This window comes from Balaenoptera ricei, chromosome 15 (assembly GCF_028023285.1).
Source record: "Balaenoptera ricei isolate mBalRic1 chromosome 15, mBalRic1.hap2, whole genome shotgun sequence".
Classification (NCBI taxonomy): domain Eukaryota; kingdom Metazoa; phylum Chordata; class Mammalia; order Artiodactyla; family Balaenopteridae; genus Balaenoptera; species Balaenoptera ricei.
In genome coordinates, this window is record NC_082653.1 from 54550253 (window position 1) to 54571290 (window position 21038).

General features: G+C 43.2%; 2 protein-coding genes across 6 annotated transcripts in view; one reads left to right on the forward strand and one right to left on the reverse strand.

Annotated features, from left to right (window-relative positions):
- Positions 1-11305, reverse strand: part of GLYR1 (glyoxylate reductase 1 homolog) — a 37161-nt gene extending 25856 nt beyond the window's left edge. For all 3 annotated transcript variants that reach the window (XM_059896105.1, XM_059896103.1, XM_059896104.1), the window contains exons 1-3: positions 11227-11305; positions 10141-10177; positions 9115-9194 (exon numbers count right to left, since the gene is read on the reverse strand). In XM_059896105.1, the coding sequence (XP_059752088.1) occupies positions 9115-9194; positions 10141-10177; positions 11227-11264 (155 nt within the window). In that variant the 5' untranslated portion in view covers positions 11265-11305. The remainder of the gene's footprint in view (positions 1-9114; positions 9195-10140; positions 10178-11226) is intronic.
- A 145-nt stretch (positions 11306-11450) lies between these two features.
- UBN1 (ubinuclein 1) overlaps positions 11451-21038 on the forward strand; it is a 37572-nt gene continuing 27984 nt past the window's right edge. For all 3 annotated transcript variants that reach the window (XM_059898201.1, XM_059898202.1, XM_059898199.1), the window contains exons 1-4: positions 11451-12158; positions 16370-16657; positions 20165-20251; positions 20810-20905. In XM_059898201.1, the coding sequence (XP_059754184.1) occupies positions 16409-16657; positions 20165-20251; positions 20810-20905 (432 nt within the window). In that variant the 5' untranslated portion in view covers positions 11451-12158; positions 16370-16408. The remainder of the gene's footprint in view (positions 12159-16369; positions 16658-20164; positions 20252-20809; positions 20906-21038) is intronic.

Genomic DNA, 21038 nt, shown 5'->3' on the forward strand with positions numbered 1-21038 from the left:
CCACATGCCGCAGAGCAACTGGGCCCGTGAGCCACAACTACTGAGCCTGCGCGTCTGGAGCCCGTGCTCCGCAACAAGAGAGGCCACGATAGTGAGAGGCCCGCGCACCGCGATGAAGGGTGGCCCCCGCTCGCCGCAACTAGAGAAAGCCCTCACACAGAAATGAAGACCCAACACAGCCAAAAGTAAATAAATAAATACATTAATTAATTAATTAAAAAAAAAAATCCATGCCTGTTAGTTGAAGCATTTTAAGTGCATTACTGACTTCTGCCAGGAGAACAGTATAGTCAAAATTCACTCATCCTAAATAAAGACTGGCATTTGAGATACTAAAATTTTCCTCTTATGACCATCTTTGAAAAGTGAAAATAGTTTGCTAAAAGAACTGACAGTATAAATAGGACTTCAATAGGATAAATGCAAGAAATGTTAATCTACTTAAGAAATCAACCTCTTGTTGGAGAAACATCCTGTCACGTCAGAAAAACAGTAAATAAAAAGCCAGAAAAGGGGGCTTCCCTGGTGGCGCAGTGGTTGAGAATCTGCCTGCTAATGCAGGAGACACGGGTTCGAGGCCTGGTCTGGGAAGATCCCACATGCCGCGGAGCAACTAAGCCCGTGAGCCACAATTACTGAGCCTGCACGTCTGGAGCCTGTGCTCCGCAACAAGAGAGGCCGCGATAGTGAGAGGCCCGTGCACCGCGATGAAGAGTGGCCCCCGCTCGCCGCAACTAGAGAAAGCCCTCGCACAGAAACGAAGACCCAACACAGCCAAAAATAAAAATAAATAAATAAATAAATAAATTAAAAAAAAAAAAAAAAAGCCAGCCCACTGGAGCCCTAGGAAGATTATCTCTTGAAAGCAAGGTGAATTGAAATTCACTCTGGCCATCTCAATAATTTTCTCTCTGAAGGCTATACTGCAAAACTCTCTCTCCTTAAAAAGGGCAAGCTTGAATTTCAGCTGGAGCTTCAATAAGCCCCACTCTTCATCCACTGAGGCCCATCAGGTGGGGCCTGGCATGCAACTGGTGCTCAATAATCACCTAGTAAATGACACCTTCTAGGCACGTTCAGGGGGGCTGGATTGCCGACCTCTGGGTTAAATAATGTATGGTTGCAGAGGCTTTTTGTAGTTGTTGCTGTTGTTTGTATGTTTTTAAAGTGACTGTTCTGTTTCTTTGCTTGATATAAGCTGTAATTTGTGATTTCCCTCTTAATGAGCTCCCAATGCCTAGGTGGAGCTGTACCTTTTCCAACCAATTTGCTGTGGGCTGGGAAGTCAAAAAAATCAGGCTTAGTCAAGTTGTGTCTAACCAACCGGCTTTGCTTCTATATACAAAGAAGTTAATTACACGTTGTTTGTAGAAGTAAATGCTCGAAAACAAGCTAACTGGCAATCAGTGAGATCATTACAAAGAATGAAATGGAAGGTCCCTTAAGATACTTGGCTAAGTGGAAAACAGCAAGATACACAACAGTGTGTGTAGTATACAAGCACTTGTGTAAAGACGAGGAAAAAGGAACATGTAACTTCCTGATGATGTGCAGTGTCTCTGGAGGGACTCGCCATAAGAAACTAGTATAATTGGATGCCTATGGGCCAGAAACTGGCTGTCTGAGGGATGAGGATGAATGGAATTGTTTCAACGGTTTACAGCTTGATTTGCGGGGAAACCATGAATATCTATTACTCCTAAAAAACAACGTATCAACGATACAGGCCTCTGCTGTAGCACATGGGCTACTCTGACTGCCCAGAGGGTTCTCCCCCATGACTTCCTTGTGTAGGTCTGCTCAGGTGGGTAGCTACTGCCTGGCTGCCTGTGTAACAGCACCTGTAACACGGCCAAGAGCAGCAAACTTACCCTGGTATTCTGATACACCTCCTACAAATGCCTTCCATTTGAGAATATAAAACTTCCACTAAGCCACCTTCCGATCATACACTCAAAATAAATTTTAAAATTTCACATTTTCAAACACTTCCATAATTCTGACCTGCCTTCCCCTTAAATTAAAACTAAACTATGATATCATAGTAAAGAAGCCAGTCTATGAACAATCTCAGGCACCCTCGTCTATGTGTCTCAGACTTCACAGCAACAATAACCTGGGCGGGAGAGAGAGAGTACACACACGCAAGCACAGCCCACAGGTGAGAACAAGGATGAGGTCAGAGATGTGTGTTCACCTCTCCACCTGGATTTGGTGAGTACCGTAGTACTTAATAAATAATTTCTATGCTTGCCCCCTCCCCACTTAAACCAATGAAAGAGGTTGAGGATTACTGAAGTGTTACAGGTCCAAGTCTAAGCTATTCAGAAATCAAGACACCCAAAAAAATGCAAATCAAAAAACAAAACAACCAAAAAAGCCACAAAACAAATAACTAACAATTTCAGTTAATTTCAAGCAACTGATTATCATACAGACATCAACAAAGACTTGCAGGGATTTCCCTGGTGGCGCAGTGGTTAAGAATCCGCCTGCCGGGCTTCCCTGGTGGCGCACTGGTTGAGAGTCTGCCTGCCAATGCAGGGGACACGGGTTCGAGCCCTGGTCCGAGAAGATCTCACATGCCGCGGAGCAACTAAGCCCGTGTGCCACAACTACTGAGCCTGCGTGCTGCAACTACTGAAGCCCGTGCGCCTAGAGCCTGTGCTCTGCAACGAGAAGCCACAGCAATAAGCCCGCTTGCCACAACTAGAGAAAGCCCGTGTGCAGCAATGAAGACCCAACGCAGCCAAAATAAATTAAAAAAAAAAAGTTAAAAAAACCCCCCAAAAAACAAAGACTAGCAGAGAAAATAGATTTAGAAGATTTTTGTTTCCAAAACTTGAAAACATTCCCAAATGCTGGATAAGGCTCTCAAGCTGCACTGCCAACACCAACATGGCCAGCCACTTCTTTTCATGCATGACACCTATTCCTGGGGTCCACTGCCTCAGCCACGAAGGGAGTCACCTGTAGGACAGGAGCTGCTGTTGGCACTGGGAGGGGAGAATCTGCTCAGAGCTCTCTAGGATAACTACTGTTCAGCTCTGGCAGAGGGACACTGCTGGCTCACTCCAGATACTGGAGCAGTGGCTCTCACTATCTGCTTGGCTCAATTCTCCAACCATTGCATGTGTTGGATGCAGGGAAAGTGGGTCAATCAGGTGCCAGGTGAAAAGAAAAGGGGATGCTCAGATGGTTCCAATCTGCTGTGCTTCTAATTACGAGCCACAAACTTTTCTAGAAGTTACGTCATTATTATTTAAAAAAATTTTTTGGCCGCACCTCGAGGCTTGTGGGATCTTAGGTCCCCGACCAGGGACTGAGCCCAGGCCCTCGGCAGTGAGAGCGAGGAGTCCTAACCACTGGACCGCCAGGGCATTCCCTCTAGAAGTTACTTTAGCACTCACTCAGACACCTCACAACCAGGCTGTCCCACCTTATATCTAGCTTGATGTAAAAAGTACCTCAAGCTGGGACCTTGGACATCTTATCACTTAAATCCTTATGTTTCCTGACTCTTAGTTTCTACATCTGTTGAAAAATAAGAACCAGAAAAACTACGTTTCCTGAAAGAGCTATTGTGAGGATCAGATGCAAAGACTGCTATAGAAACTCTTGTTTGGGATTTACCCATTGTTTGCCCACGGTATTCTTTGAACTGGTTTGTTTCTGGTGGTTTCTTGAGCACCTGCAAACTAAATGAACTCCCTCCATTCTGCCATTCACGGCCACTGATGAAACTTTTAAACCCTGAGCTCAGTTTCTTCTCTGATGAGCAGCCACCTGTTCGAAGTGGGCCATCATGTGCCTGAGACTTAATCTTTGGTTGTGGTCATGTGGTGGAGTTGGCAAAATTACACTGAAGTTATTTTCCCCTCTGAATTTTTGCAAAATAGAAATGGACTGTGGGCAGTTCCCATGTAGCCACCTAGGCTCAGCTGAATCCAGCCATTTTATATTAAGTCCTTCCCCTCACAGGGGAGGCTGGTTGGGAAGGTCTATTCCTCACTTCCTTTTTGTGAGGGGGAGCAAAGTCAGGAACGAACTATGTTGCCATCCAGGTGACATCACCCCTGGCCCTCTCTTCCTGGTTCCCTCTTCCAGTGGGAAGTCAACATAATTTGCTAGATGTTTTGGAAGAGGAAGAGAGAAAAATCAGGTTTCTAAAAGACTGAAATCACCATTGATCTTAAGAAGCTGCCCTTTTTACTCTTTAATAAAAGTCCCTGCTTAACATAAAAAAATCACATCTCTCTCTGTATTTTAAGTAGCATGTCAGCTTTGAAACTGAACATCCCTGACTGAATCCTATGTTCCTCAGGAATACAAGAACAGCCTCACTGGGTCAGAACATGTCCACCGAGGTCAGGGCCCAGTGACCAACGGAGCCCCTAGAACGTGCCAGGAGCACACGACCCTCTCCCTGGCATCAAGCGTTAAAGGTGAGGTAGAGTCCAGCCTCTGCTGTAGCCACTTACAGCTTTGCCCATAGAAAGTCATTCTCATCCCTAAAAAATCCACTTGCATTTCCTGTCTAAACCACGTCTCACACAGTTCTCCTTATATATGTCCTAAACACAGGTCACACAACATTTATTCTACTCACGGTGCCCCTTGTCAAAACACCTGAGGATTTATGAACAAGTCAGTGTTTATCTCTTTAAGGCCGCTCATTATTTCACCAGTTCTGATGGTGTTTTTTTCTTGGTCTTCGCTTTTTCACATTAAAGAGTCCTCTCTTTCACCTGATTCAGTCCCCTTTCCCGATGCTGACTAGTTCCAACAGATCCCATTAGGATGATAGATTAGACAGCACATAGTACTCCTGGTGAGGCACGATACAGTTTTTACATAAAGGTGGAACGATGTAAAAATAAGAAAAAAGAGTAACAAGGAAAAAACAAAACCAACCAAACAAAAAAAGGTGGAACAATGTACTGTTTTGTGTTCAAAGCCTTTATGGTCAAAAGAACAGACCTGGCTGACATCCTTAGGAATCTCCAACTCCCAGATGCCTTTCTTTTCAAACACAGATCCTTCCCACTCTGCCCTACCATGGGCAGGGTCTGTCTGTCTCTCTCTCTCACACATTTTCCTTAAAGCCACCTGCTTCTTATCAGCTTTCTTCTTTCGTAACAGATCTATACCCCGACCTGATGTTTGTCGAACACCTGCTCTTGCCAACCAATATTATGAGTAAGTGATGCTACTTCTTCATAACTACAAGGTAGGGGGTGTTATCCCCACATGTGGATGAGGACACAGAGTCTTAGAAAAGTGAAGCAGCCCAAATCACAGAGCACGCAAAAGTGGTATCTGAATATACATTAGGCTGGTAACAAGCCAGAGCTCTTTCCCCAAAGTAATTCGCTGCTACCAAACAATCTGGCGATTTTGCCTTCAGTTAATACAAAGATTCTAAATAAAATCTGCCTAACACTGATCACTAAGAACCCTTCTCCCTTTAGAGACATACTGCAGATCCTTACCCTTTGTTTCCTTTCATGAAGGCAACTGCTTAGCCACAAAAAGTTAACATGTTAGTTCCCTGGTAGCTTAATTTTTAAATGGTTTTTTACGAACACTGTCAAGGAGGTTTAGAAGACTAAAGATATTATATCTAGCCACTGCTGTGTATCCACTTGCTTACGAATCTCCTCAAAGAACTTTAGTTAGAAATCACATCATCACCACCACCAACACGTTATTTTTGTGTCCAGGAAACTCATCCTTTTCACTGGCTTCAAAGGTTTGCCTGGTTGAGTGCTTGAGTGCTGAGATTCCCTCAGCTCCAATTTCCTGTGTCCTATTTGTAGTATTTCGTATACATAGGGACGACAGTTTATTCTTCTAGCCTTCCAGCATTTAAAAAATTATCATAAAAACACAATAGCTTTCAGGTCTCCTGTAAGCTGATTAACTCCCCACTTTCTATGAGGTCCCATATGTGTTTCAGACTTGTGTACTTCTTCAGTTAGCTAACCAAGCTGGGCCAACCACGTTGCCCCTGTTCTCCCCAAGCACAAGTTCTTTACCTCACACAGGAAGGCTCTCTCTGTCCACACATCCAACTTAACTCCCAGTGGTTTACAGTAGCCCCACCGCCTGGAATGCCTTTACTATTCTTGCCTGTCCAAATTCTAGCCATCCTCCAGAGTTTGACCTAAATCCCATCTCTCCAGCAACCTTCTTTGACCTAGCTGTTCTCCGCCAATCTCTCCTTGTTCTAGAACCCTTTAACAATAATTCTACACATCACTCATTCTGCACTTAATCCCATCTAAAATGTTTATGTCTCGTCACCTGAGTTTATGTCTTGTCCTGAGTTCCTGGAAGATGGGGACCACAGCATTTGCTTTCCTGGGAGTTCCCTTTGGTGTCCAGCAATGTGGAGTGTGGCTGTACAATCATACTTGTTTGCATCCAGACAATCTTTGCTGTGAAATTCAAGGCATTACCAGAACATTCCCTCTTCCAGACTGTCTCTTGCTCTCACAGCTCTGGGCCAGTGACTCCCTTGAAATATTGCCACCAAAAGGCTGCTGAGTTGGTTTGTGACAAGAACTGGGGCTGGGTATGTCTGTATATGTTTTTGGTGAAAACAGACATGCCATGCAAACTCTAAACCAGGATGAGCACTCTGACACATAAGCTTGCCAGTGAAAAATACTGTTGTAAGAGATTTTCCTATGGAATATTATATATCGCTTTCTAGAAATGTATATTTTAAATGTTGGTATTAGATATATCCGAAAAGTCACAGACATTTTTCAAACCCAAAGCTACGTTTTCCTGTAAGAATCATAAATAGAAACACAACTACTTAAATCAAACCATCTAGCGAGACCCAGGCAATCAACTTGATGGAGTGATGAGAAAGCTAAACAAGTTGCTGGAAACTCAAATATACATTCTTCGTTTCACTGTGACTTCTTATATGGCCTATTGAAGAATCTCAAATTAATAGTCCTGATTTCAACTCTAAAACAGATCTGGTTAAAAAGCTTTACTGTTACAAAAGACCCCGAACAGCCAAAGCAATCTTGAGACAGAAAAACGGAGTTGGAGGAATCAGGCTCCCTGACTTCAAACTATACCACAAAGCTACAGTAATCAAGACAGTATGGTACTGGCACAAAAACAGAAACACAGATCAATGGTACAGGATAGAATGCTCAGAGATAAACCCACGCACATATGGTCACCTAATTTATGACAACGGAGGTGAGGACATACAACGGAGAAAAGACAGCCTCTTCAATAAGTGGTGCTGGGAAAACTGGACAGCTACATGTAAAAGAATGAAATTAGAACACTACCTAACACCATACACAAAAATAAACTCCAAATGGATTAAAGACCTAAATATAAGACCAGACACTATAAACCTCTTAGAGGGAAACATAGGAAAAACACTCTTTGACATAAACCACAGCAAGATCTTTTTTGACCCACTTCCTAGAATAACAGAAATAAAAACAAAAATAAACAAATGGGACTTAATTAAACTTAAAAGCTTTTGCACAGCAGAGAAAACCATAAACAAGACAAAAAGACAACCCTCAGAATGGGAGAAAATATTTGCAAATGAAACAACAAACAAAGGATTAATCTCCAAAATATACAAACAGCTCATGGAGCTCAATATCAAAAAAACAAACAATCCAGTTAAGAAATGGGCGGAAGACCTAAATAGACATTTCATCAAGGAAGACATACAGATGGCCAAGAGGCACATGAAAAGATGCTCAACATCACTAATTATTAAAGAAATGCAAATCAAAACTACAATGAGGTATCACCTCACACTGGTCAGAATGGCCGTTATCAAAAAATCTAGAAACAATAAATGCTGGAAAGGGTGTGGTGAAAAGGGAACCCTCCTGTACTGTTGGTGGGAATGTAAACTGATACAGCCACTATGGAGAACAGTATGGAGGTTCCTTAAAAAACTAAAAATAGAACTACCGTATGACCCAGCAATCCCACTACTGGGCATATACCCTGAGAAGACCATAATTCAAAAAGAGACATGTACCACAATGTTCATTGCAGCACTATTTACAATAGCCAGGACACAGAACCAACCTAAATGTCCATTGACAGATGAATGGATAAAGAAGATGTGTCACATATATACAATAGAATATTACTCAGCCATCAAAAGAAACGAAATTGAGTTATTTGTAGTGAGGTGGATGGACCTAGAGTCTGTCATACAGAGTGAAGTCAGTCAGAAAAAGAAAAACAAATACCGTATGCTAACACATATATATGAAACCAAAAAAAAAAAAAAAAAATGGTACTGATGAACCTAGTTGCAGGGCAGGAATAAAGATGTAGACATAGAGAATGGACTTGAGGACATGGGGTGGAGGGGGAAGCTGGGGCAAAGTGAGAGTAGCATCGACATATATCACTATCGAATGTAAAACAGTTGGCTGGTGGGAAGCTGCAGCATAGCACAGGGAGATGGGCTCGGTGCTTTCCGATGACCTAGAGGGGTGGGATAGGGAGGATGATAGGGAGGATGAGAGGGAGGCTCAAGAGGGAGGGGATATGGGGGCATATGTATGCATATGGCTGATTCACTTTGGTGTACAACAGAAACTAACACAGTATTGTGAAGCAATTATACTCCAGTAAAGATTAAAAAAAAAAGCTTTATTGTTAGAACGCTAGATCAAATCATCTAGTTTTACAAGAACAAGACTAAACAATTACTTTAAGATGAATGAAATTTTAGCTTTCACTGTATACCTCATGCCTGAGCCACGATAAACAACCATTAAAAGAGAACCAAACAGTTCCTGATAAAAGGAACTGCCTGTGGGGTTGGGTAAAGAGACGTGAGAACTGATCTCAATGAGGTTATCATATTTGGAAGGTGGCACTCCACTTCCCACCTGACTGACATTGTTATTGGTCCCAGGACAATTTCTGGGAGATAAGAATAGCACCTTTTACTTAGGTATGAAGCCAGAATGATATGCCATTCTTATAGACTACAATGAGACTGAACTAGGATCCATAGAATATTCACAAGGCAGCTTCAACCCAGGGCAACTCCCAAACGTAGGGAAAGTGAAACTGTTGGTGAGCACTACTCACTGATCTTCTGTTCCAAAAAACTTTACAAAGAAGCATTTCTTCCCACGCGGTTTCTTTAAGTCCTTGGGTGGGTTAACAATCTAGAGGATGAAAGGGAAAAAAAGGCTTTTTTCCACAAGTATAAGTTGGTAAGAAAAAAAATGAAATAAAACAAAAGAAATACATTTTAAAAAACAAAGCCAAACACAGGGCCTAGTTTATGTCCAAATCTGTCATTTTTCTACTGAGATATGTGGAAATGTGCAAATATTCTAGGAGTTCCCTACATCTACTATGATCTACAGTGTTCAGCAGATACAATATACTTTTTACTAAAATGACCCTGTTTTAAAAGCAGTTAAAACTAAGGCCAACGTCATTACCCCCTGCAATGTGAGCCTGTCATCACTGAAGAAACATAGAGAATACTCTTAAAAATACTTCTGTGCAGGAAGAGTTGAGACAGGTAACAGCGACAATGAAGAACAACTGAGGCACTGAAAATGCCATATTGCAAAGAGACAGTCTAAAGACATTTCCTGGGCTCCTAGCAAGAATATAAAAACAGAACATTTGGAAAGCTATGAGGGCTTGCCTCATGCAAAATGTGGAATGCCAACTTCTGCAAAGATGCACTGGAGTAGCACATATGGTAAAATGGAAAAAAGATTTAAACTTAGTTGGGACAAAAATACTTTGACTTTTCACTAACCTACATTTAGATTTTTCTTCCTGGAAAATTTATTTGCTTCTCCTTTTGTTAGATTTAAGTGCAAAGCTAAATTCAAGTTAGAATGGATTTTCAGGGTTAAAAGACTTTATCACAAACCACCTCTGATTCAAGAAATAATAACTTACTGCAGATTAAAGGACCTGGTTTATATTATACTGTCGTTTCTAAATAAACTGATACTAAAGAAAAAAAAATTCCGAGTGTTATTTAAATAAGTCCAGTTTAACTCAATGCTAGTAACTGAGGGGGAATACATCTTACATTCTCCCCTTCCTCAAACCCGACTTCAGACGTCTTAGTAGCAAGACACTCACCTTTCCCGGCCAAGGAGGATACCGGCCGAGTTTCCCCCTAGAGAAAACACAGAGAGTCAGCATTTGCCCTGGAAAAGCCAGTCCATCTTCAACTCACTCAACATGCAATTTATTTTCCTAAATCTCCACTTCCACCCTCAAGTGCCAGATCAAAAGCTGGCAACCCGGAGTTCTTAACGTGACTTCCACAGCTAGGCCCAAGAGGCCCAAGTCCCTTAGAAATGCAATGCAAAATTGTAGACTTATGTGCATAAGGTATGGGCATTCTGCTGGTGAGAAGGAACACAGAAAAACAAAACCACCAAGAGTCGTTTGTCTAGAGCCTCTCCGTGACGTGACGGGGGTGGGGGGGCAGTTCGCTCTGTAAACACAGACTTCCCCTTACAAAGTCTGGTTTAATTCACCAGCCCGGCTTTGACAAATGCTTATGGAAGCCCTTCCTCTGGGTCGAGAAACGAGCTACGCAGCTCGAGGGAGGCGGCGACAGTCAGTCTCGGTTCGGGCGGTTGTCTGGGACACAGAAGCAGACCACGAGAGGCACCCAAGAAGGTACTGGTCACTGCCAACCCTTCGGTTGTAAAGGAAAACTCCCCCTTCCATTTCTTCACAGGGCAGCGCCAGCAGTCCGGTTTCGACACCCCCGGCTGAGCCGCCCGCACAGGTCAGTTCCATCGCAACGCAGGTTTCGACGGGCTTGCCCGGACGAGATGGCCCCGCGGGCTCTCCGGCTCTCCTCCTTTCCCGGGAGCCCCAGCCAGACCCCGAGGCGAGAACCGGGCGTCCCCCGGAGCCGCACGGCACCGGGCATTCCCCGCACGGTGGCCGCCGGCGTCCGGGTCCGGAGCGCAGCCCTCCCCGGGCAGCCTCGGAGCTCAGAGCCGGGCCCGCTGCGGCCAGCCTCGGGCTCAGTCCCCCGGGGCCAGGCTGCCCCTTCCGCCCGGCTTCGTTCCCAGCGCCGGCACCTGTCTCGCCCTCTCTCCACGACCTGGAGCGCATAGAAAAGCAGCCTCGAGGCGGGCCGTGCACCTCACGCCTAGGGAAGCAGCTCCCCGCGAACCTCGCTTGGCCCTGGCAGCCCGGACTCACCACACCAAATCGCCAAGCCGCAGACTCACAGCCGCCATCTTACCACCCAACCACCGCCGACGCACGGGCCGTCGGGAACATCAGGTCGCCCCGGCGCCGCCCATTGGAGTGAGCCCTGTCACATGACGGGGGCCGGCCGTAACCGGCCACGCCGCTGCTTTGACGTCACCGCGCCCGTCGGGACTTATTGGCCGGTCGAGCAGCACGTGACTCGGGAGCAGCGGTCTCCGCGCGCCGGATCCCGGAGACTCCCGGCTCCTTCCCCCTCCTTCCGGCTTGTGACAACGAAGCGCCGGGGTCTGAGGCGGCGGCGACGGTGCGGCCGGCCAAACGAGCTAGGGACCCGGCCCTGTGGCCGCCCCGCCCCCGGGCCCTGGCCTCCAGCTCCCTCCCCCTCGGCGCTTCCGTTACGGCCGTTAGTCCCTCGCGGGCCCCGGGGCCGGCCGTGTTGCCGCGCCGGCAGCTGCCCTGACGGACTTCAGCGCGGCCTGGAAGACAGCCTCCGCCCGCGTCCGGGGCCCCGCACCTGGCGGGCTCTGCGTGGTCGCCCCCGGGCGGCGGACAGGTCCTTCGGAGCGCGCTTTCTAAAGGCCGGCGTCCGGGGAGCCACTCCGAGCCTGCGTCCGCGCCCCAAGTTCTCCAGGGGCGAAGTGCTGCCCGCCCCGAGGCTCCGAGTTGTCTGGCCGGCGTGGAGCCGGCGTCTCTCCGCTTCCTCTTGGGTCGGCGCGGCGGCACGGCCGGCGAAGCTCCCCCCGGGCGCGCGGGGACCCGGCCATGGGCCGCGACGCGGGCCGGCCGCCCGCCGGGAGGCATGGCTCGGGGGCCGGCCGCTAGCAGCGCCGCAGCCCGGGCTCCCGGGCCGGCATGAGGACGGCCGCGGGGGGACGAGTGCGGCCCGCGGGGCCGTAGCCTGCATTGCGCCGGTGACAAAGGTGCGTGTGTTTGTCGGGACCGGGCTCTCATGTAAGCCTTGTTGTAGTTTGACACTTTTAGGGAAGTTGGGAGCAGGCTGTTGTGACAGCAGGAAGGCAGATGCTAGGCGTAGTTTCAGTACGTTAAAACTAAACCATTGAATGGGGAACTGTGAACAGCAGTTCAACACAGCGTCTGCCTAAACGTCAACATCCCAGGTAGAAAATAAAAAAATTTAAAGGTCCCAATCCCAGTTCCAGAACCCAAACAGTTAAGTCAGGTGTTGACTTAACTTAGAACCGGACTTTTCTTGAGTCACCGCCTGCTTGAAAAGGTGGCAGGTCCACACGCCGTTTCCTATGGGCGTTTTGTTACAGGGAGACTGGTTGTAAGCGGGTTTTTAGCGAACTGGCTTGTCCGCAGTCTGGTTTCTCTTTGGAGTTCAGTTTCCCTGAAGTACCGTCAGCTGTTTTCAGGAACTGTCATTTACTGTTAACTATTTTGTGTTTTTTTAAAGACGAGTTGGTCATTTAAAGCGTATTTGAGTTTCCAGGATATACCTTAATAAAATTCAGCACACTCTCTTAGTTTAGAAATTCTTAATTTTTGAGGAATTGAAGCATACTTGAATGACTTCATAAAATACATGAATCTTAAATCAGCTTCACACTGGACCTAGAGACATTTCCGTTAGAGTCAGGAACATGGTAAAGAATATATTGTCTGATATCCTGGCAGTTCTAGCCAATGCAATAAGACATGAAACAAAAATAAAACATAATTTTTCAGAAAGGAGAAGACAAAATTCTCATGTCTGTGAATGATGGGACAGCCTATTTTTAAAAAACAAAGTTAAGGGAAAACCATTAAAATAAATAAGAGTTCATTGAACAGACTAATTATAAAATCAGCATACAAAATTCAGTTTTTCTACGTTTCACCAATAATCATTTTGAATATATGATTAAGAGGATATGTAACAACAACAAAAAGTACTATTCCTGGGAATAACCTGAGATGGAAAAGGAGACTAGTATTTCTTGGATAACATCACTTGAAGTTTTTTAAGAGGGATGCTTTTGTTTGTAGAATACTGTACTTTTATTTAGAATTAATGGGGACTTCCCTGGTGGCGCAGTGGTTAAGAATCCACCTGCCAATGCAGGGGACACGGGTTCGAGCCCTGGTCCAGGAAGATCCCACATGCTGCGGAGCAGCTAAGCCCGTGTGCCGCAACTACTGAGCCTGCACTCTAGAGCCCGTGAGCCACAACTACTGAAGCCTGTACACCGCAGCTACTGAAGCCTGCACGCCTAGAGCCCGTGCTCTGCAACAAAGAGAAGCCACCGTAATGAGAAGCCCACGCGCCGCAATGAAGAGTAGCCCCCACTTGCCGCAACTAGAGAAAGCCCGCGCACAGCAACGAAGACCCAACACAGCCAACAATAAATAAATAAATAAATAAATATTTAGAATTAATGGTCAATTCATTAAAATTGAGTATTTAAATGCTTAGCTTTTTTAAAGCCTTTTAAGCTTTGTCGACAGATCTTTTATTTATAAATCTAAGAATGTTTACGTAAAAATAAATGTTTGATTTTTGACAAAGTTTCAATTAAGGCAACAGTTTAATAGATTAAATTCCCATAAACAATGAGCTCTTTTTTACGAAATTAAATTCCCTTAAATGTTTTACACTGCATTTAAAGCTTTATATGCTTGTTCTCTCAAATACTTCAAAATTCTAAAACAGTGAACTTGTAAACCTAGAAGTTAAATCTTTCCAAGGACTTAACTCTTTTAAGTCTAATAAACGTGTAAATGTAAGGTCTTTTAAAAGCACACTTTCAAATTTAGTTATGTTCCCTTAAGCATTTCAGATTAAAATTGTAAGTCTAACATCATTCATTAAAATGTCTGATTCTCTTAAATGTTTGAAATGACTTAGTAACAAGCAACAGCAATTATCACGATGACTGTAAAACTTAAACCAAAATCTAAGTGTTAATATGCTGTAGGTTTGATTTACTTTATTTTCTAGTCTTACTACTGTAATTTCTCAGGCCTGCAAAGTCACTTACACAACCAAGAGATGAATTTTTACCATCTGGGTTGATTGAAGTTACACTATCTAAAATTTGGGCCGAGATAAGGTTACATTTTAAAATTACTGCCTGGTCAAGGGCAGGGACCTAGTTCCCACTTCTAAGATGACCTTTCTGCATCCCATCAGTTAACATGCAGATTCTCTTCTTACAGTGAGAGTTTGCCTGCATTTATGAGTGGGGGACCTTTATACCTTCACCTTCACCTTCACTTTGCCTGCTTTTATGAGTGGGGGACCTTTATGAAATCCCTTTCAGCTGGGATTTATTTCCACAATCCAGAGAATCACGACTGTTGTGGGGGCCTTGAAAGTTTCTTTTAGGGGAATTTCTTTTGACATCTTAGTGCATGATGGTCTTTTGCATCACCAACCTGTTTTGCTGCCAGTTGCTTTGTTTTCTAATTAGAATTATTTTAACTCTTCATTTTTAGATATTTTACTCCCTTACCTGGTCTTATAGATCACAATTTTATGGTCATGATAGAAGAAGTGAATATTGCGTGTATACAGATACACATGATGTATATGGATATATAAGATATATATAAATCTTCCTGAACTAATTCACATTTATGATTCATTTACATTCAAAATGCAGTGAGCTTTTTGGGGGAACTTATCAAAATGATTTTTAAATTGATCTGAAATAATTAATAGGCTAGAATAGCAAAGTATTACTTTTAAAAGAATAATAAAAATGAATCTTTAAGTTGTTGAAATATACCATAGAATTTTTCAAATCAGTGCTGTACTGGTTCAGGAATCTAGATACTAGATGGATATAACAGGATGAATTTCAGAAATAGACCTTAAGATACTAAAGACATGTATAATATATGCCAAATCAGCAGGGAAAAGAGGGATTATTTGGTGATTGATGCTGGGGAGAAACCAGGTTAGGGCCTCACCTCTCACCTTATAGTAAATTCAGTTTAGGTTAAAGAGCTCAATGTGAAAAATGCATCTATAAAACAAGAATGGGTAAATTCTTTTACAAGAATTACTTGGTTGGAGGAGGACATTCTAGGCATGAAAGAAATGGAAGAAGCCATAAGGGAAAAGAGCCTAGTTTTAACTGCATAAAAAGCTAAAATTTCTTTCATCATACCTCACTCTATGCAAAATTAAACAGTAAATAGCAAAGCAGGAGAAAGTATGAGAGATATGACAGGCATGACATATTTATTATTTATATATCTATAACAAGTCAAAAGCCCTTACAAATCAATAAAGAAGCTGCGATTTTTTCAACCATTCCCTTAATGTTGGACACTCAGGTTGCTTCTATCATTTTTCATATACAAACAAGGCTACAATGAATATTCTTATTGGTGTGGTAGAATGTGGGTTTTAAAAGGTAGGACACAAAATTACACATAAAGCACACACACACAATATATGGTGTGATTTACATGTTTATATTCTGTAAATCCTTGGAATTCTGGAGTTCACAATATACTTTGATCATTTCCAAGCAACTTTGAAGGTCTTTGGCCTGTGATAATTTGTCACTTTGCTGAGGCCCAAGTTTGGGTCGTGAGAGGCTGGTGTTCAGAAGTGAGCCTAGCCATACTGCTTCTGAGACAGCAGTCTTACTTATCCTGGGGTAGGCAGTACTTCTCTGAACTGATGAAAACTGTCATTGTGAAGAATGGCCCTACATGAAAGTAAACTGCTGGTGATGAAAATAAAGAGGTATTAAGAAAGAGGTTATTCTCAGCCAGGAGTAAAAAAAAATGTATTGGATAAATTAAATGAAAACCAATTTTCTCTAGGATTCTTTGCAATTCTGAGGATTCTTTAAGGCTCTATCAGCATGGGTTCTCTAGTGTCGAGAATCTAGTGAATATACATAGAAAAAAAAGACTGGAAGGAAGTATGCTAAACAGTGATTATCTCTGAATGATAGGATTTGGGGTGCTTTTCATATCTATATAAAATTTTTTATATTTAAAATAAATAGTATTTAAGAAGAAAAAAGCAGTAAATGATAAGATAAATTTAACAGTGATTCTTCTTGACAGTGAAATTTTTTTTCTAAACTTAAATCGGTGTAACTGAACAAGAAAAATCACCATTTTTATCATCTCGGTTTGACCTGGCTCTTCTTTTCAATGTTAACAGAAGCCATGCAGTGACACCTGGTAAGACTTGTTGGTAGCCATGTCGGAGCCCCACAGGGTCCAGTTCACCTCTCTCCCAGGTTCTTTGAATCCTGCATTTTTGAAGAAATCCCGGAAAGAGGAGGTTGGGGGAGCAGAACAGCATCAGGACTCTGAGCCGGCTGCAGCAGCTGTTCGGATCACACTTACTCTCTTTGAGCCAGATCACAAGCGCTGCCCAGAGTTCTTCTACCCAGAGCTGGTGAAGAACTTACGAGGGAAGGTGAAAGGACCTCAGCCTGCAGACAAGGTATACCCGAGTGACCCCAGCTCACTCTGCAGATCTAATGCTCTGGACAGCGTGTGTGGATGGGGCTTCCGGAGGGTGGAAGCAGTACTAGAGAGGCTTTGGGCTCCCCCCCAAAGCAAGTACAAGGTCTGCTGGTTTTTCCTCTGGCAGGAAGGGATAGAATTGTTTCTAGAACCATTCTCCTGATTTATGCTAGAGAAAATGTATGGCACATCCAAGGCTAATTTGAATTATGGCTAACTAATATGAATAAATACCAAATTTTTTCATACCAAGTCTATAAATGTTACATGTAAGTGTGACTAGTCCCTGGCTTTTCCAGTGCTGGAATTTCATGCTGGATATTTTTCTTTTCCAAGGGAATCTCACTGTGCCTAATATGAGGGCAAGCAAAAGACACAGCCTGCTCATCTCTTTTGAAAAGTAATATTCTGGATAGTTTCTTTACCTGGATGGATAGAATCCTATTTTTGTGGGTTTTGTTTTTGTTGGGATTTCTTATCCCCCACTCCCCACTGGAATTGGGCAGCCTTTAGGGCTTTTGAGAATCAGTTTGATTTTTAATTAATTAATTAATTAGTTTATTTATTTATTTATTTTTGGCTGCATTGGGTCTTTGTTGCTGCGCACGGGCTTTCTCTAGTTGCAGCGAGCTGGGGCTACTCTTCGTTGCGGTGTGCGGGCTTCTCATTGCGGTGGCTTCTCTTGTTGTGGAGCACGGGCTCTAGGCGTGTGGACTTCAGTAGCTGAGGCTCTCGGACTCTAGAGTTCAGGCTCAGTAGTTGTGACGCACGGGCTTAGTTGCTCCGCAGCATGTGGGATCTTCCCGGACCAGGGCTTGAGCCCGTGTTCCCTGCATTGGCAGACGGATTCCCAACCACTGCACCACCAGGGAAGTCCCAGTTTGATTTCTTAAATGTTTTTTAAACGATCTATTTATTTTCCTGGCAGACTGTTTTACTTTTTTAGTATGGAATGTTTCAAACATGTACAGTGTAGAGAGAATAGTATAACAAGCCCCCATGTACCCATTACCCAGCTTCAGTTATTACTGATACTTTGGCAATTCGTTAACATTGTAAAAATTTTTTATAAACTTTTTAACTGAATTATGTACATAAGGAAAGTGCACATATGATAAATATACAGTTTGATGGATTTTAACAAACACCCATGTAATCTGCACCTGGATTACAAAATATAACATTTTCCAGGACACTAGAAACCCTCCTTCTGCCCTCCCAAAATACTGCCTCAGCCCTCAAGGGTAACAACTGTTCTGATTTCTAACAGCTGAGATCAGTTTTGCATGTTTTTGTATTTCATATAAATGGAATCATACAATTTGAGTAGGAGCTAGGTCAAGAGCATTTATTTATAAGCACCTACTGTATACCTGTGTGCTAGGCTGGCCTCTGAGGGAAAGGTGAGTAGGGTCCTGCATTTGCAGCATTTGGATCTCTAGAGTGGCTCTCAGTGAAATGGGGATTAGGCTAGTACCTGGCCCACAGTGTGTCTGCGGGGTAGGGGGGCGGGGTGTGTGGATGAGATCATGCAGGTGCATGATTTCTAGCAGATTGCCTCAGAGCCAGTGCTCCAGCAGTCTAATCCATGGTTGTGCTGTTTGGAGTGAGTGCCTTTGGTTAGAAGGATTATCCACTTTTCTTTACTCAGATAAAAATGTGTTTCCTTGGTAAAGATCTGATTGGCTGAATGGAAACCAGTTCAGTCTGTGCCAAGGGTCAGCCTGTTGTATGAGGGCCAGTGGTCAGGATGAGAAAAAGTAATTTCATATCCATTCATAAACTCTTTTCCAAAGTAGGAACAGGATTTTCTTCCTTGAGAGGAATACAGAGTAGCAGGGATTGGTTAAAGTATTTATTTACGGGCTCAAACCAAATTAGTAGGTCAACTGAAATTTGAACTCCAGTGCTCTGATTTCACCTTTTTGGGGGTTCACATGCCCTCCTCAATTGCAGAAAAATGCATGGGGCTTACACAGAGAACTTTGGATCCAATTTCAGGGGATTCACTCCTGGCCTTCAGATTCAGAACTCCTGAATTAACATGTCTACTCTGCAGTGTTCAAAGCATAATGTAATCTGACACATTCATGTATTAACTCACTTAGCATGTATATCTTAGAAAGTGAAGGCACTGTGCTACGCTGAGGACTATGTAAACGTGGGGAAGTTGTCATCCCAACCTTACAGGAACTTTGCGCTCTTGTAGATGTTTTAGGAGGATTACACCAGCACAGGTAGCAGAAGTCACAATGTGGTAATGGTTTAAGTCTGGTACAAATACAGGCCCCGGAGGGCTTAGACAGAGAGGAGCTTACATTCCAGATGCTGTGTTGAGACAGAGCTGGACCTTCATACATTCAGGAAATAGTGGATGACTGCTGTTTGCAGGGCATTAAGGAGTATGCATTAAATCCAGCGCTGCTCTAGGTGGGTGGGTTTTCTTAAAATTATTTGAACTACTTAGGTTACATGTGATCATTGTAGAAAAATTAGAAGATACAGACAAGCTGTTTTAAAGACCACCCATTTATGGTATGTACATGTTCTGTAACGTCCCATTGTACGTGTGTGTCCTAAATCATTTAACTGATCCTTTATGGGTAAGTGGAGTTTCAGTAGGCAGAGATGGGAGGGTGAGATGGGAGAATTTTGTTTTCAAACAAGCATCTGATCTTTAGTGTTTTTGGACTCCAAAGTCTTAAGTGTATTTGGTACAGGAGTTTTTTATTAAAATTAAGATTCCTTACCATGGAAGCTTAAGGTCCAACTCTGAAAATTTTTCTCAAGAAAAATCTAAGAGTAAGTTTATGGAATATAAATAAACTTTGGAAAACCGCATGAAAGTATCTGGAGGGAGTATTGAGATTGGGAGGGAAGGGAGGTTATTGATCCTTCAAGATAGGCTTCCAAGGAAAGGTAATGCCATGAACTTGGGTTTGACTGTTTGTAGCTCTGAGAGAAGTGCAAGTTCATACCACTCTTCTAACCAATAAGGCTGAATAGCTGTCAAGAGCTTGTCCTATGCTCAGTGGGTTCTTAACCTTTTTGAGCCATTGACTGCTTTGGAAGTCTGGTGAAGCCTATGGACCCCTTCTTAGAATAATGTTTTTAAATGCATAAAATAATTTTTAGGATTACAAAGGAAATCAGTTATATTGGAACACAGTTCTACACGGGTTGAGCATCCCCTGACTAAAGTCCCTTTGCCATATTTGGAGCCCTATAGGACCTAGTGCTGCGTGTGATGGGCGATTGTAGGCATTTAGTCAAGTTCTCTTGAATCTTGTGAATGGAAATTTTACTTTCTTACACAGCTAAGGTAAACACTGATGGGAAGGTAACATGTATTCTACCTTGTCTTTTCTGAAAAACAATTGTTTTTATTATGCAGTTTATAGGTGTTGAGTCAGTGCAGGCACTAGGAATAGCATTGTGGGAATTTTTTTGTGACTCCTATTTTTGTGGAATGGTCTCTTTACAGAAGAAAGATCTCTCGGATCCTTTCAATGATGAAGAAAAGGAAAGGCATAAAGTGGAGGCCCTTGCCCGGAAATTTGAAGAAAAATATGTAAGATTTCTCTGTTGGATAACAAAACAACCTTGTTGGGTGGGAGAGGTTTTCAGACATTTCCATATTCCTTTAGTGGTTTATCATCTAATCAACACTGATGTGGAAACAAGTGTAGACCTTGGAGAGAACAGAATGAAGTTACTAAACAAATGCATTAAGATAAGAAAACGCATACGGCAGGAACTCATGTGTGGAGCTAAACGGATGAATAAATAAGGGGCTTTTACCCTTAGAATTTATCCTGAGAATAACATTTTGGTGCAGAGCATATGAAGCCATTTAGTTCTTTCTTCTGTCTTAGGCCACTCTATGCATTTACAAATCTGTCCTATTTTGAAAGGTCTTCAGGGAATGAGGTTTTGGTGTGTGTGTGTGTATGAGACTGTTCCAGTGCTTTATAACCTTTAGTCATTAGCTGATGGAGTTCAAGGCAACAATTAATTCTGTGTATTAAAAAAAACCCTGTGACCCTAGACCTAGAAATTTGTTAAAAGGGTCATGTTATGTGTTCTTACCACAAGTACAAAAAAGCATGTGATCAATTTTAAATTTTAGGGTGGAAAGAAACGTAGAAAAGACCGAATACAGGACTTGATTGATATGGGTTATGGTTATGATGAATCTGATTCCTTCATCGATAACTCTGAGGCGGTAAGTACTTAATGAAACCTCTGAGACCACCAGAACCACTGCACCCTAGCATCTACCGACAGCGCCTGGAGGCTGGGGGTGGAGTCAGTGGATGTGCCCTTAGCACGAGGAAAGAGCTTCACTGAAGGGAGAG